The sequence below is a fragment of the Grampus griseus genome (genome assembly GCF_964374135.1).
Source record: "Grampus griseus genome assembly, chromosome: 11".
In the NCBI taxonomy this organism is placed as follows: domain Eukaryota; kingdom Metazoa; phylum Chordata; class Mammalia; order Artiodactyla; family Delphinidae; genus Grampus; species Grampus griseus.
Genome location: NC_139005.1, coordinates 86874853 through 86890947, shown reverse-complemented (window position 1 = coordinate 86890947; position 16095 = coordinate 86874853). Strand labels below are relative to the sequence as shown.

Genomic DNA, 16095 nt, shown 5'->3' with positions numbered 1-16095 from the left:
CGTGAGCCACAAACTACAGAGCCCACCCGCCACAACTAAAGAGAAGCCCGTGCACCGCAACAAAAGATCCTGCATGCCTCAACGAAGATCCTGCGTGCCACAACTAAGACCTGACGCAGCCATAAAAATAAATAAATAAAATTTAAAATAAATAAATAAATAAAACACACATTCCTACTGAACTCCTACACCATTTTGCAACAGCTTTTAGAAAAGCGCATATTTCCCTGAACTGTAATTACCTGCAAGTCTCTATCCCACACAGGGCTATACACCTCTCTCAGGTAGAGGTTATTTCTTCTAGGTACCTGCCACTGTACCTAGCATAACACTTGTCATTTACTGAGGGTTCACTGAATGCATGGTGAATGAATTAGTAATTTGATAGTTAAGCATATCTCCTAATTTTTCTTTTAAAGTACAAATAGCTAAATATACAATAATGCTATGAGAAGTGAAAATTAGCTTTCTGAGGAGTATGAGTTAAAACGGTTTCCGTAAGTGCAAACACTATATTCTACTCAGCCACTTTAAATGTGAAAACTTATTCTAGTTGCCTGAATAGATTTATTCAACATAAATGCCATTTCCAATGTTTGAGACTCTCTCGAGCAATTACAGAACAATGAGAAGGACAAACGTTGCTGGGACAGACGTTCGCTCTGAACTTTACAGGCCTCGTGTACTTGGCTTGAAGGCACCAACCAGGAGTGAGCTAAAACGACGTCACAGCTCCTTGAGGGATGTCGGAGTTTAAGTTTTCCCAAAGGCTACAAGCTTTTTAATTTTGGGGAGTGGGAGAGGTAGGGAGGAAGGGGTGGAGATGAAATCAGTCAAATCATTTATAAGCATTCCTACCTGGTATCAGAAATCTGACTTATTTTACCAAGTGTTTCCCCCCACTTGGTAAAATATGAGAGTCGGCCATATTTTAAAGAGTAACAAGAGACAGTGCTTTGAGAGCTATCACCCTGTCTCCTTATTTGTCACAAATAATAAACGCTTATGCTTTGATAAAAAAAAGAAAAAAAAGTAACGACTTGGTCATTGTGGAGGGTCATCTGAAAAATCAGCAGCTAATGATACGCTATTTCACTTTTAAACAAACGTAATGTGTCCCAACTCTTCATGTTGTTTCCCTTGCTCACATTTTCTAGCCGTGGCAGAAAATGAAGAGAAGGGGAATTCGTACCTTCCACAGTATCAAAGTACTTACATGCAAGGCACTTATATGCCCAGGAACATGCATTTAGAGTGAGTGTTGTGGAGAATGCAAGGTTCAGATATGGTCACAGCAGAGCCAGGCTTCAAACCCCGGGGTCTGTCTGATCCTAAAGGGCCTTCATTCAGCCTGTATTTGCAACTTTTGAATTTAAAGCACAAACACTCCCAATTTGTCTTTTCTGTACTGCATAAAACATACTTATTTTAACTTCAAAAATTCATTTTTATTAGTCAATAAATGTTTATTCAAAATTCAATATGTGGTAGGCCCTGTTTCAGGTGCTTGGGTGTAGTGAAAAGAAAGCCTCTGTTCTCAAAAAGCTTACATGTTAGCAGAGACAGAAGAAAAACACACTGAAAGGGAGTAAGACAATTTCAGAGCCACAAGGAAGGCAGAGGAAGACAATGTGGTCCACAGTGATGAAGAGGTGCCGATTTGGCGGGGTGGTTGAAGAAAGCTTCTCTAAGACAGTAAGCGACCTTAGAGCTGAGACCCAAATGGGGAAAAGAAAGCAGCTGGTGAAGATCTATGGGAAAAACATTAAAAAAGAAGGAAGGGGCTTCCCTGGTGGCGCAGTGGTTGAGAGTCCGCCTGCCGATGCAGGGGACGCGGGTTCGTGCCCCGGTCCGGGAAGATCCCACATGCCGCGGAGTGGCTGGGCCCGTGAGCTATGGCCGCTGCGCCTGTGCGTCCGGAGCCTGTGCTCCACAACGGGAGAGGCCACAACAGTGAGAGGCCCGCGTACCGCAAAAAAAAAAAAAAAAAAGGAAGGAAGAAGGTCCAAGTCCCTGGGACGGGATCAAGCTGGTGTACTCCAGGATCAGCAAGGAAGCTTCAGTGTGGCTGAAGCACAGCAGGCAGCAGGAAAAGGAAGAAGAGACATGGTCAGTGAAGGGGGGCCTTGCTCACCATACTAAAGAGTTTGCATTTTTATTCTAAGTGTAATAGAACCATTGAAGGGTTCTATAAGCAAAGACATGATCTAATCTGATTTACCCATTAGAAAGATCACTGTGGCTACCTGTGGATGTGGAGGATGGACAATGCAGGAGCTAAGGATGGAGACTGGGCAACTAGTTAGGACACAAAGAGTACAGGTCAGAGACGATGGTGGCCTGGCCTGGGGGTGTAAGCAGCCCAGCTGATATAAAGGATCATGGTAAAATGCAGTCACCATAGAAAACCAAACAGATAAACCTACTTTGGCCAGTAATCCTAAAAAGTATTAGTGATTATTATAAACAACATCCCCAGGAGGAAGTCTATGATCCATACTTTAAAGAAGGAAAATTATTGTGTTTACTAATTTCCTGCTTTAAAACAAAAAAAGTTCTGAATGGAATCAAATATTATATGTTGTCTTAATTGACAGAGAGAATGCCTCCCAATTTATGAATGGCACTGTGAGTTTTAAGATTCAGTGCCGTTATCCATGAGCCATTTTTTTTTTTTTTTTTTTTTTTTTTTTTGCGGTACACGGGCCTCTGACTGCTGTGGCCTCTCCCGTTGCGGAGCACAGGCTCCGGACGCGCAGGCTCAGCGCGGCCATGGCTCACGGGCCCAGCCGCTCCGCGGCACATGGGATCCTCCTGGACCGGGGCACGAATCTGCGTCCCCCGCATCGGCAGGCGGACTCTCAACCACTGCGCCACCATGAGCCAATTTTCCCTCTAAAGACTATTTACCTGCAGTAATGGCTACAAGACTTTTCTCCTTTTTGTGCCAGGGGACCTGTGAGCCACTAAAACCAGAACGACTGAGGTAGGATATAAGGGCATGGCTCTAGCTAGAGACCCCTTGGGCATGAGGTTAACCAGGGGTGCCTATGCAGCTGTGATTCCTCCCTCCAGAGGCTTCTGGATCACCTCTTACCACTTTGGCAACTCAGCTGCACTTACTTATCTTTCACAACCTGAATATTAGTTTTTAATAAGTCAGGCTGCAAATATTTCTTGAGCAGGTACTATATGTCAGGCACTCTGCTAGGCAATAAGGACAGAGCAAACAACATAGACATAGTTTCTCCGTTAATGGGGCTTTTGGTCAAGTGGGAAAGACAGACTTTGAACCTAAAATTATAAAACATCTTAACAAGAGGGAGGTAGAGGGGGCTATAGGAGTCTTTAGAAGGGGATTTAATGTAGTCTAGTGAGCTCAGGAATGTCAGGAAAAGCTTCCTTCAGGAAGAGACATATAAGCTGAATTCTAAAGATTATGAGTAACATATACCCTAGAGGAGTGGTTTTAAAAACAACTATAAGACCTTGTTAGAGAACTAAAATAAATACTGTTAACTCCCAGTGGATATTATATGAGACTGTCCAGGAATCAGTGTGAAAATCTGTGTTTGCAGTACACACACACACACACACACACACACACACACACACACATCTGCAGCACAGGTTATGCACAACACATGCCTCCAGGTTACCTGTTCTCAGGGAGGGCATCTTGTTTCAATTGAAAGTTCTCATTTACAGCAATCTCATGAGCAAGAGTCATGTTTGATAAGTTCCTTGCTGCAGCCATCACTTCATCAAATGTTACAACTCTGGGAGGGCTTGTTGCTGAAAGGAAGACAAAAACCAGTTAATGCTCTGGAAGGAGTTGTCATCCAATGAAGCCTCCTGATGCACACAGGGTTTAAGTTACTCCAACATATATTTTCAGTAAGAAGAATATATATCAAAATAGATCGATTCCCCCGCTTAATACTTAAGGCTCCAAAAATTTAAGAACTCCTTTGATAGCTTCAGTTACTGTATTGAAAATAAATTGTTGGTCGCTCTCGCCTTCTGAGATAGCCCACGCTCTGTCTGTGGAGTGTGTTTCTCTCTAAATAAATCCACTTCTTATCTATCACTTTGTCTCTCACTGAATTCTTTCTGCCATGAGACATCAAGAACCTGAGCTTCATTAAATCCTGAAACCAGATACTGAAACCCCCACCAGGTGGGAGAAGTTAACTATATGCTGCCACAACGCTCAGACCCAGGACCAGTTGGAACCAGAAGGTTGAGGCTGCTGACTCCCACGTACCTCACCACCAGCCAATCAGAAGAAAGCCCATGAGCTGATCACGTCCTCCTCTTTGAACCATTACTATAAAACTCCTCACTAACCCCTCCAGGTCAGGACACTCAGTTTTGAGAGCATTAGCCCCCTGTGGCCCCTTTGCTTGGCAAAGCAATAAAACTATTCTTTACAACTTCAAAAAAAAAGAAAGAAAATAAATTGTCAAATGTTTCTGAGAAAATTTTATTAATATAGCCTATTATAAGTTATTTTTAAAAATTAAATCACCTCATTTTTTAGCGAATATTGATATCTGCATTTATTACATGTACTCTACAGGAAATTGATGACTACTTTTTATTCTGTAATTCATAACTCCCATTAATTTAAGCAGACTCAAAATGAACTGATTTTTTAAAACTATAATTTTGAAAAGTATATGCCGTATAGCACAATTCTAAGTTTTGCTAATTGGTAGTTATCATTTGACTTCGTTGAAGCATAACTTACCTCCTCGTAGGACTGTCCTGAGGTGACTAAACAAGATAATTTAAGTAAAGAACATGGTAAGAACTCAATAAATGTAGATAATTAAAATAAAATAAATCTGATAAGCTGATAATCTACTTCTCAGTAGGAAATAGTGGGTAAAGAATTATTTTAGTTATCTGTAAAGATTATTCAAAAAATTAACAAGTCATGTCTTTTTGAAATCGTTGTTGGAACTCTTGGCTTCTGTTAATTAAAAATCATTACCTCAAACAACAATCCTGACTGGCAATACTTTGCTACCTAAAATAATTTATTTTTAAAAAAATTTTTGGCTGCGTCACGCGGCATATAAAATCTTAATTCCCAGACCAGGGATCAAAACTGCACCCCCTGCATTGGAAGCACGGAGCCTTAACCACTGGACTGCCAGGGAAGTCCTTAAAATAATTTTAGAAATAAGAAGAGGAGGAGGTAGTGGAGAAGGTGGAGATGGAAGAGGAAGAAGAGGAGGAGGAAGGAATGCTGATATACAATTAGTAAAACCCTTCTTCAGGACACCTAGGTACCCTGCTGGAGACATCAACTCCATGTATAGTAATAAAGAGTGAGAAAAAGCACTGAAAGCTGGGGGGCTGCTAATAAATTCTTTTGCCAATTCTCTTTCCCATTAAGATTCTCCTTAAAACTGTCTGTATCCTTTGGTCCAGCAATCCAATTATATCCAAAGGAATTCCTAGAAAGGCTTTATGCACCACGATGTTCATAAAGCACTATTTGTAACAGCAAAAAAAAAAAAAAAAAAGGAAATGAACTAAATGCCCAATGATAAATCAGAGGTTAAATAAATTGATGGTATTTTCACTTGGTAAAGTAGTAAGCAGTCATAAAAACATTTTAAAAAAAACATTATCATGAGTAAATATTTTAGTTATAATAATAAGTGAAAAAAGTCCACATACATATACAAATGTATATCTATCTGCAGTATGAAGATATGACAAAGCACTATCACCTGTCATCTTTGGGTGACATTATAGGCGATAATTTCTTTTCTTTCTACTTATCTACCTTTCCATTTTTTTAAATGAGAATGTACTAATTTAGAATAAATACACGACAGATGAATGGATAAAGAAGATATGGCACATATATGCAATGGAATATTACTCAGCCATAAAAAGAAACGAAATTGAGTTATTTGTAGTGAGGTGGATGGACCTATATATAGTCTGTCATACAGCGTGAAGTAAGTCAGAAAGAGAAAAACAAAGACCGTATGCTAACACATATATATGGAATCTAAAAAAAAAAAAAAGGTCATGAGGAACCTAGGGGCAAGACAGGAATAAAGATGCAGACCTACTAGAGAACAGACTTGAGGACACTGGGAGGGGAAAGGGTAAGCTGGGACAAAGTGAGAGAGTGGCATGGACATATATACACTATCAAATGTAAAACAGATAGCTAGTGGGAAGCAGCTGCATGGCACAGGGAAATCAGCTCCGTGCTTTGTGACCGCCTGGAGGGGTGGGATAGAGAAGGTGGGAGGGAGGGAGATGCAAGAGGGAAGAGATATGGGAATATATGTATATGTATAACTGATTCACTTTGTTATAAAGCAGAAACTAACACACCATTGTAATGCAATTATACTCCAATAAAGATGTTAAAATAAATAAATACAAATGAACAAACTTTTTCTGAAGTGGGCATTTGATCATATTAAATGCTAGTTGCTTCTCTCTGCATTTGCTTGGGCAGCTTAAGGAGTTATATTTCCCATACAAAATGTCAATTAAAAAGCTAAAAAAAAAATGACAAACACACGTCTTCACACATTTCTAGCTATCACACACAAAAAAGGAAAAAGACATCTCCCTTCACCATGGCACTCCTTTCATTCCTTCTCGTACTCCTGGTGCAGTAATTCTCCTCGTGGGCACTTTTCTGGGGTGATTTGCACAACAGTTTTTGAAATCAGTAGGAAACCCTTTAGATTATTTCATTTCCTGCCTGACCCTTGAGTTGGGGCAAGTTTCGTTCCATGTAAGCAAGAAAGGACCGATTTGAATTTACCCTTGAATGTGGCTCAAAAAATGATCTCAAGAAGGAGTAGCTTTCTGCTAATTGAGAGAGAAGACAGGTGGGGTTGGGAGACCTGATTTATAGCCAAACCAAAGCAGATCAGAGACAATGATGAAAATAAAAATGGGCAGATTGTAAACATCAGTGGTAATTTATTGCTGAGAGCATGTACAAGACAGCTGCAGGGCCCTGGCAGTGCCATTCCAGTACATCTAGAAGGGAAAAGTCAGTACTTTGCTCTCATTCATTTCCGAGTTTTAAAATCCAACATGTGTGTCTAGAACCACCTCCACTCCCCATTGGCTTACAAGCAGGAGAGCTGGATTTGCTAGAAGAGTCACTGGTAAAGCTCTGCCTGGAGCACTCATAGTCACTGAGCGAAGCCATGCTTTCGGAAAACCGGGAAGAGTCTGAATCACTTGGCTGGTCCTCGCCCACACACTGCTTCTCACCATTGAAGGGCATTTTGTGTCACTGGAGTGTGGGTAAAGAGACAGCACCTGCACAGACAAACAGACCCTGTGTCAACGTTCTGCGGTACTCCCTCCAGTGGTGCTGGTGCTTCGTTCAACGTAGAAAGCCGTGTCGCATGTGTCACAGCACTGGAAAGGCCCCCAGAAGATGACCTCCTTCCTCCCATGGCACCCGGGCCAGGCTATCACTAGGCCTGCAAGACTGCCTTCCAGAAAGGGATTCCACAGCCAAGGTGTGAGCTCACACAGGACATACTTGGTGTGAACGTGGAGCAGCCCCCAGCAATAAAGCATCCTCAAAAAACAATGCGCAGAGCACACACTCTCTCCTCCTGAGGGTGCTAAAGCGTGGGAGGGTAAGAGTGAGAGTGTGGGGCTCTGGGTTTGAAGCTTGTTCTGTCTTTTGACATGTGACCTTGGAGAAGTCACTTAACTCCCTACCTCATGAGTCAAGCTGGGCTGAAAGACTAACCTCATAGGGTTGCTTGAAGATGAAACAGGATTAATCTTATTAAAGTGCTTAGCACAGCATTCAAATGTTTGCTATTATTATTGTTCCTCTGTCTTTGTTTTAAATAAAATATTTTTGAAATCAGCCTTTTTAGTTGTCTGTGAGCCTCCTAGGGAAAGAGGAAGACTAATTAAAATTTCTGGCCAGCAAGTATATAGGTTTTTCTCCTCCATTTTCCCATGAACTGTCACGCTATGAAGAGTAAGGCCTGGTATTTCGTTTGTGCTTTAGACAGTACCTACTGCCATCCAATGAACAAACAGGCACAAAAGATCCTGATTCATAGGTTGGTGGGAGAACAGACACTAGGAGACATACTGTGCCATAAAACCAGTCCCTGGTTTTATGCTGTATATATCCACGGCTGTTTCTGGGACATCAGATTGCTTCCCAGGGAAGGGCAGGGCAGTTGGGCCCAGTCAGCCACTGGAAAGGAGATCCTGGGTACCCAGGACGCTCAGGCCTGATCCCAGGATCCTCAGCCAGACCTGGGAGGAAGCTGGCCCTGATATGAGTGTGGTGATAGCTGACACTGAGGGAAAACCTGGGCCCGAGGAGAAAGGCACCTCAAATCCTGAACAGATGGTAATGATAGTAAGGGTTCACTGAATCTCTTTAAACCTGAGCCAGCAATGAGATACTCAGAGCTTTTAAAGCTATCAGAACGGGAAACCACAACTACCCATGGAATGCCTGGAAATGCCTGCAGTTTCTTCAATGATTCCTTTGATGTGTATTAAGTGCCTACTATGCACCAGGCACTGGGAAAAGCAACAGTGAACAAAATACACAGGGCCATCTTCTCATGGCTCTCAAGTCCAGTTACCTAAAATTGCGTGTGCCAGATGCTAGAGGACAAGGAACGGGAAACCAAGGCATTGCTGAGGAAGCACGTGAAAGGAGAGGCAGGGTTGGGAGCAAGGTAAGGGGATCGAGCCTTTGCTGAGAGAAACAGTGCTATTCTTTATCCTTCGGGTGATGACAGAGAAATGGATGGGCCTGAGAGGGACCTACTAAAGGTCAAAAGCCAAGGGCACTTGCCCCTGGCCTCACCTAAACAACCTCTCCAGTCCTGCCACTTGTAGAAATGCACCCGTGCTCAGCCTACCACTTTCGCAAACAGAAAACCACCAACTTGGAGGCTGCCTCTGCAAACCGAAGGGCAGGGAGTGGGGACGAGCTGCCAGGAAGCTCCCCGGTAGATACACTCGCCTTCTCCTAAAGCCCAGAAGCCAACCATCTCGGACACAGACTGAGGGCCGACCCCTGGCATCCTCAGCAGTGAACTCACCTCCTTTACCGCAGGCAAACTAGATTCTCCTTGAGCGTTAACTCCCATCTGCTGGAAGGGGGACAGGTGGGGGTGAGGATAGAGGACAGAAGAAAGGGGTCTGCTCCAACCCTTTCAATTCCACCGAACCCCAGATCCCAACTGTTGCGCTTACCCTTCCCTCTAGGCTTCTCTCTTCGCCAACATTTTACTTCTCACTGATGGCATTTCTCGAAAATGCTAGCTTCTCCAGGAAGCCTTCCCTCTACGCCGTGGCCAGAGCTAAGGGCACTCTTCTTTGTACACCTGCAGCACATTTCTTGTATCTGCACAATAGCACCTTAGACCCTTGTAGCTATTTTCCTCCTGTGGCTACTTCCGACTCTCCTTAATAGGCAGGAACCGTGTCTCGTCCCACCATCATCAGTGTCAAGTATGTGACAAATATTCATTTGGTGTTAGCTGAATGGGAATCACTGAATCCCATCTGGTACAGCTGCAGCCAGAACATTTGCAAACTGATTATCACTTCACATTTACAGCCTGCTGCTGTCAAAGTTCAAGGCCTGGAGCAGAGCACCTACCACCTCAACCTGCTTTATTAGGCTTAAGACTCAATATTCCCTGGTCCTGTCACACTCTTACTAGAATATCTTAAACTCTTTCCATTTCATTATTTCTTTCATTCATTCAACTGTAACAACTGTGCTGTGATGCTCTGCCCTCAATTTCTCTTCACTTTGGCTATTTTTCCAAGTAAGAGTGAATAAGAGCTTCCATCCATTGGAATTTATGAACTGGGTTAATAGCTATAACTCTCCATTTCACTTTTCTACTCCAGCTGAACAGCACACTTCATAGGTTTCTTAACTGTGTCTAACAAGGCAGCTAAGTACAAAGATTAAAAAAAATAAAAAGCTCTAGGTTAGGAGGTAGAAGTCCTGGGTGTAAGGCCTGGGTCTGTTGTTGATTTGCTGCATGACTTTATCCACATCGAGTCTGCTCTCTTCACCTCATTTTTCTGAGGGGGCTGGGCCAGCTACCAGGTGCCTTTTAGTAAGGAACTGCTAACATGCTATAAACCCAGAGTTCCATGAGGCATCACTAGAAGCTCTGAGAAATTAAATGCGCTCATCGTAGACATACTTAATAACATGCAACTACACTTTCTTCCAACAATTCACTAGAGGTAGAGTTTCTGGCATAGGGGATGTAACAGAAAATGTAAAAGCATCAAAATGTTTAGAAACTCTTGTTTAGTTAAGCCTCCACATTACATCTGGGTTTTAGTGGATCCAAGCAGAAACTTTTCTTTGAGGCCAAAATGCACACTATTACTCTATCAAGAAATCGCCTGCGTCCTCATATTAATAATACCTAACTCACAGGGTTGGTGTGAGATTTCATTCAGTCAATCTACGTAGAGTGCTTGGAACAGTGTCTGACACAGAGTAAACAGGATACAGATGTTTGCTATTGTTAGTATTATTTGCTTTAGTAGTTGTTATTATCATCATTTCAGTCATTAAAAACTCTAGAGGGAAGAACAGCTCTATTCCATGATGATAAAAGCATGTTACCTTACAGATAACAAAGACCGGTATTTAACCTAGGACAGAATTCTTGCATTTGTTTGAAATACAAAAAGCAAAAGCAAATGGCCCATCATGGTGTAAACAGTTTTCTGTAAGTTCCTTCACACTTGCTCTTACCTTTCTTGGTCTCTGGTTTCCATACAGGTCATCTGGGGACAAAGCTACTTGACTCAAAGACACTGACGGTAATTAGACTGTTTTTAAAGCTATTTTGGATTCTCTCTTAGAATAGTGATAACGAAAACAGGTTGTTTCTTTAAGGAAGGTAATGTTTCTCATACTGACAAACCTAGATTTACTTAACCGTCACCATTGCGACTCACAAACAAACCAAACAACTTTCCAGGAACACCACTTCTCATCCTACCTGGGAGGATCTACTCACTGGCCAAATGTAAAGTCAATGTGAAGAGAGAAGATAACGCCAAAACAAAGCCTCCAACACTCCAGTGAGTCACTATTCAAAGAGAATCATCACATTTTTCATTGTACCGTTCCACATTTTATAATAATAAAGGCAGTATTATGTCATTCTTTCCAAGGTCAATGACTGGGAGGCAGCAGGCACTTGAATACTTATTGTTGAATGAATGGCAGTATGACCACTGACATTTTAGAGAGGAGGGAACAGCTACAGAGACCTGAAGGGGCTAGTCCCGTGTTCCAGCACATATGGAGCAGAGATCAGTTTTTAATTTGCCAGTGATCCTCAGGCTGCATCCAGACCGGCTTTACTTCCTATTTCCTTTCTGCAGCAAACTCTATCTGCAAATGATCCTGCACTGGTTCAGGATTGCAAAGATCCACCAGTGACAATGCACATGTCACCGAAGCAGTTAGAACACTGGCTCTGGAGCCAGATGGACTGGTTCCTTGATCTCGACTCGAGATATTTACTGACTGGAGACAGGGAACTTACCATTTATGAATTGGGGACAATACTATTATCTACCTTGTAGAATTGTTGTGAAGATTAATTGAAATAGTCTATGTCAAGTACTTAAACACCTACTAAGTGCTTGACAGATATCAATTATTATTTTATTCTTCTTAGAGGAAGTCATGAATTAAAAAAATATATCAATGTCATAAAAAACAAAGAAAGGTTGAGGATATGTTCCAGATGAAAGAGGACTTGACAACCGACTGCAATAGATGATCCTAGATTGCATCCTGTACCAAAGAAAAAAATGCTATAAAGAACATTATTAGGGCTTCCCTGGTGGCGCAGTGGTTGAGATTCCGCCTGCCGATGCAGAGGACACGGGTTCGTGCCCCGGTCCGAGAAGATCCCACGTGCCGCGGAGCGGCTGGGCCCGTGAGCCATGGCTGCTGAGCCTGCGCGTCCAGAGCCTGTGCTCTGCAACGGGAGAGGCCACAGCAGTGAGAAGCCCGCGTACGTACCGCAAAAAAAAAAAAAAAAAAAGAACATTATTACATCAATTGACAACATGGTTACAATACTTGAATCTACTGTCTGTATTACAATGTTAAATTTACTGAAGTTGATAAATGTGCTGTGATTGTGCATTTAGGAAAAAAGGCCGGCGATATATGCAACTTTCTCTCCAACGAGAGAGAAAAAGACAAAACGATAAAGCCTATGGAGCAAAAGGTTAATAGGTGAATATGAGTAAAAGGTAGACAACAGGGAGTTCTTTGTACTGTTCTTGCAACTTTTTCTGTAAGTTTGAAATTATTTCCAAGCAAAAGGTTAAAAGGGAAGAAGTACTGAACCAAAAGTCCAAGTCTAATTCAGAACAGCCCAGTCTCCTGTAGTTTTCAGATCTTGATTGTTCACACCACTACAATAGCTTAGATCCACTCTATTACAGAAACTCTTCTAGACAGTCAAACCCATCCCAATGTCCTTCTTGAACAGTGCCTAGTGAATATAACAGGAAATTGTCCAGAGTCCTTCTGAAAAGGCAAAAGAAATCATCCTTTTTAAGAGTTCTTCTCCAGGTGGGTTTCCTTTTCTTAAGAAGTCTCCTGGCAGTGGTTTATAACCCCTCTGTGATCTGGCCTCTGCCCACTTCATTCTGTTACCACTCTCCCCCTAATCCTTCATGCTCTGGACACAATGGCCTTCTTTGGGCTCCTCAGACATGCCAAGCTTCCTCCTTTGGAGCACTTGCACCTGCTTTTCTGTTCCAATGGGATGTTTTTCTACCTGATCTCTGTGTGGTTGGAGCCTTGTTGTCATTCAGATTTGAAAGCAAATGTTACAACTTCAAAGTGACCTTCCTTAATATCTCCACTAATTCCATTTAAATTTGTCATCTTAGAGCTTAGAACACCGCATGGGATAGAGAAGGAGCTCAGTGAGCATCACTGATGAACAAATTAAGCCACGTTCTATTCAAAAGACAACTTGGGCCGCCCTTCTCCTCTGCCTCACTCACACTGCTCATATTCCCATTATGCAGTCATTTAAAGTACGATAGTTGTTTTCTGCAAATCTGCCTCGCCACTAAATTTTAAGCTCCTTGTGGGAAGAAGCTACATCTCCCTTCTCCAATTCCCAGTGCAAATTAGCAAAGACTCACAGTCCCAGAGCTTAGAGAAACTTTTACATTGTGCCTTTCCAACCTCCTGATGCTAACTGATAGCAAATAATAACAATTGGAGTTAACAGTTATTGAATACTTACCATGGCTCGGCCCCCATGATAAGTGCTTAAAATGTTTTATCTTCTTGAATCTTCATCATAACCTTGTTAGCTAAGGTATCATCATTATCCCTGTTTTATAGATAAGAACCTGAGGCTCAGAGAGGTTAAGTTATTTGCTCGAGGGTTCATAGCAGCGGCAGAGGCACAACTCTAATCCAGGCAGTGGATCCTTAAAGCCTGTGCTCTTTACCACTCTAGGATGGCTGCAGAAAATTTGGTGTACTGCTCGTTCTTTCCTCTCCCACTCTGCCATCGATCCACGCACTACCATGTGGACACTTGCACATGTGGTAACAAGCTGACCTTACCCCCGGGGTGTCTGCTTAAGTGCTATACCGTGAAGGGCATCACTGAAAGAGTCCATTGACCAAACTTATTCTCAACCACCCCACTAGATTGACTGAAAATCCTCTATCAGGGAGCCATCCTTTATGCACTGCAAAATCCCTCCTTAAAACCCAAATATTATCAAAAGGGTTAATTGCTTATAGATAGCATGAGTCAAAAGCATTTTGAAGTGAATTATTCAGATTATCCAGTAGGGTCCTGAGGAATGGAACCCATTCAATTAAGGTTAAGTCATGAAAAGAAAATTTAAAGAAATATCTAGCAGGTATCATTCTTCAAGACCAGATCAAGGTCAGCTGCAAAGACAAGCATTCATATATTTGTCGTAAAGGGCAGGGAGTCAGAGGAGTAGGACTGGGCTCTGAAGAAAACACTGCAGATGATAAGGAAAAATCTTCATCTTCTGCAAAGTGCTGCTTTAGAACCAGTCCTAAACAGCAGCAGCGCTTAAAAAGTTATTCACACGCAGCAAAGCAAAAACCACAGGGCAGAGAGGTAGGTGCCTGCTCCATTCAGCTAGAGAATACTGGTCTTCATCAAATTAGAGCCAACAAAGAGCTAGATAAAAGCCAACAAAGCCAGTCATTGTCTAAAAAAGCAGATGTTCACGCCACACATAACATTACAACGTCAGGGAGAAGGATTTCTAGGCACTTTTCACACTTGAAAACACTTCTTCTCCCACCCCTGGTTGGCCTGTTTTAGTACCTGTTTCCCCCTCTGGGCCCTCAACCCTCCACAAAATGGCATTGAAGCTGCTTCCACACACGACTGGGTATCTTCAGCTCTGGGCCACTTCAAGTCAGGCAAACTCCACGGGCTGCCAGGGTGATAGATGAAATCCCTGGAGGCAAGAGGAAAAGACAGGCCGAGCGCCTCCTGCAGTGGGAACCACTGTCATAACCTCATTAAGTTTGCAGGTGGGACAGAGCAAGGTCTCTGACTGGGCTGGAGACCCACGGGGCCAAGAGGATCTTGGGGGCCGAGGGGCCGACCGGGGACAAGGACAGCTTGTCTAGTTTCTTCAAGGTGAAAGTAACAGGATAACCATCGAAGACAGCATAAACTTTGGTCACTTGAGGGCCACTCTTCACGCCTGTTTCCACATTTCCATCCTCACCTGTGCTCTATCAAACACTTCTCTTTATCTGAACTAGATTTTTGCATTTAGATACACTTAGTTTGAAAGGAAACTTTATATCATTGTGAAGTCGCTCGGCTTAAGGGAACAGTTTTTCTTAATACTAACGAAAACACTTAACCACGTTCGTCCACGTGCCACCTCAAATCATCGCTGTGACCCGAAGTGGCGCCACACAGAGTAGCAGCCTTGGGAAGCACAAGGCAACCCTGACCGCCCCAGGGGTTCGAGCCCGGGCCTGGTGGGCATGTCCCGCCTCTTCCCCGCAACTGAGGGTACAGTCGTGGGGACGCATCGGCACATCCCTCGCCCACGTCCTCTGGGCGCCCCTCCCCTCCAGCGGCACGTTTCCTGTCAAAACAAACTCTTGGGGGAGGGGACGGCGTAGGCCGAGCCGAGCACCGAGGAAACCCGGGCAACAAACCCCAAACACACAGGTGGGGCCCCTCCCGGCCCCGACAGCGACTCAGTTCGCCCACCCGGGCCAGGGGTTGCAGGCGACAGGATGCCCGCTCCCGGAGCCCCGATGGTGGGAAGCCGCTCGCGGCGCGGTCGCTGGCACGGACCCAGGGGGATGTAAGCAGAGGCCAAGCGGCCCCGACCCTGGCGCCTCCAGGGCCCAAAGCCCACGGCAGCTCCAACACCCACCGTGGCAACTCGGCGCCCGCGTCCCGCTCCCACGCGGGACAGCGGTTCGAGGTCAAACAAGGTGATGTGGCGGGTTGGGGGAGCAAGGAGCGGGCCTTTACCGCCCCTGCCCCCGGGTCCCAGGACGGCGCTCCAAGGTGGGGTGGGGGAGACCCTCAGGCTGCCCGGGGGCGACGTGTCCCTCCGCCGACCCGGGCCCATCGCCTCAGAGCCCGCGACCCCCTTCCCCGGGATGGTACGCACCGGCTCCGACGCGGCGACAGGCGGAGGAGAAAGGCGACTGAGTGAGCCCGGTTCGGGCGTCTCTGCGTGTTCCCTCGCCCAGCACGGCATAAACACCTCAGAAGCCCACGAGTCCAGCAACCCTCAACCTCCCCGGCCCCCTCCCACCCCCACGCGGCATTTAAAGGGCCGGGAGGGACTCTAGAGCGGCAGCCACGGCGTGGCCATCACGTAACCGGAGAGAGGGGGGAAGACGGCATCGGGGAGAAGGGGAAATCTAGGGCACTTCAGCTTCCATGTCCGAGCTCTGACAGATCTGACCTAATACAGGACATTTCCCTCAGCTTCGGATGAAAGAGGCCAAGGAGAGCTCGGATTGGGTGTGTTCTGGGT

General features: G+C 44.3%; 1 protein-coding gene across 3 annotated transcripts in view; it reads right to left on the bottom strand.

The window, feature by feature from the left end:
• Positions 1 to 15864, bottom strand: part of TCP11L2 (t-complex 11 like 2) — a 41380-nt gene extending 25516 nt beyond the window's left edge. The window contains exons 1-4 of one of the 3 annotated variants that reach the window (XM_082665751.1): positions 15724 to 15864; positions 7766 to 7913; positions 7129 to 7320; positions 3660 to 3795 (exon numbers count right to left, since the gene is read on the bottom strand). In XM_082665751.1, the coding sequence (XP_082521877.1) occupies positions 3660 to 3795; positions 7129 to 7285 (293 nt within the window). In that variant the 5' untranslated portion in view covers positions 7286 to 7320; positions 7766 to 7913; positions 15724 to 15864. The remainder of the gene's footprint in view (positions 1 to 3659; positions 3796 to 7128; positions 7321 to 7765; positions 7914 to 15723) is intronic. The other 2 variants (XM_082665750.1, XM_082665752.1) reach the window with 2 other exon arrangements.
• Between the last annotated feature and the right edge of the window lie 231 nt (positions 15865 to 16095).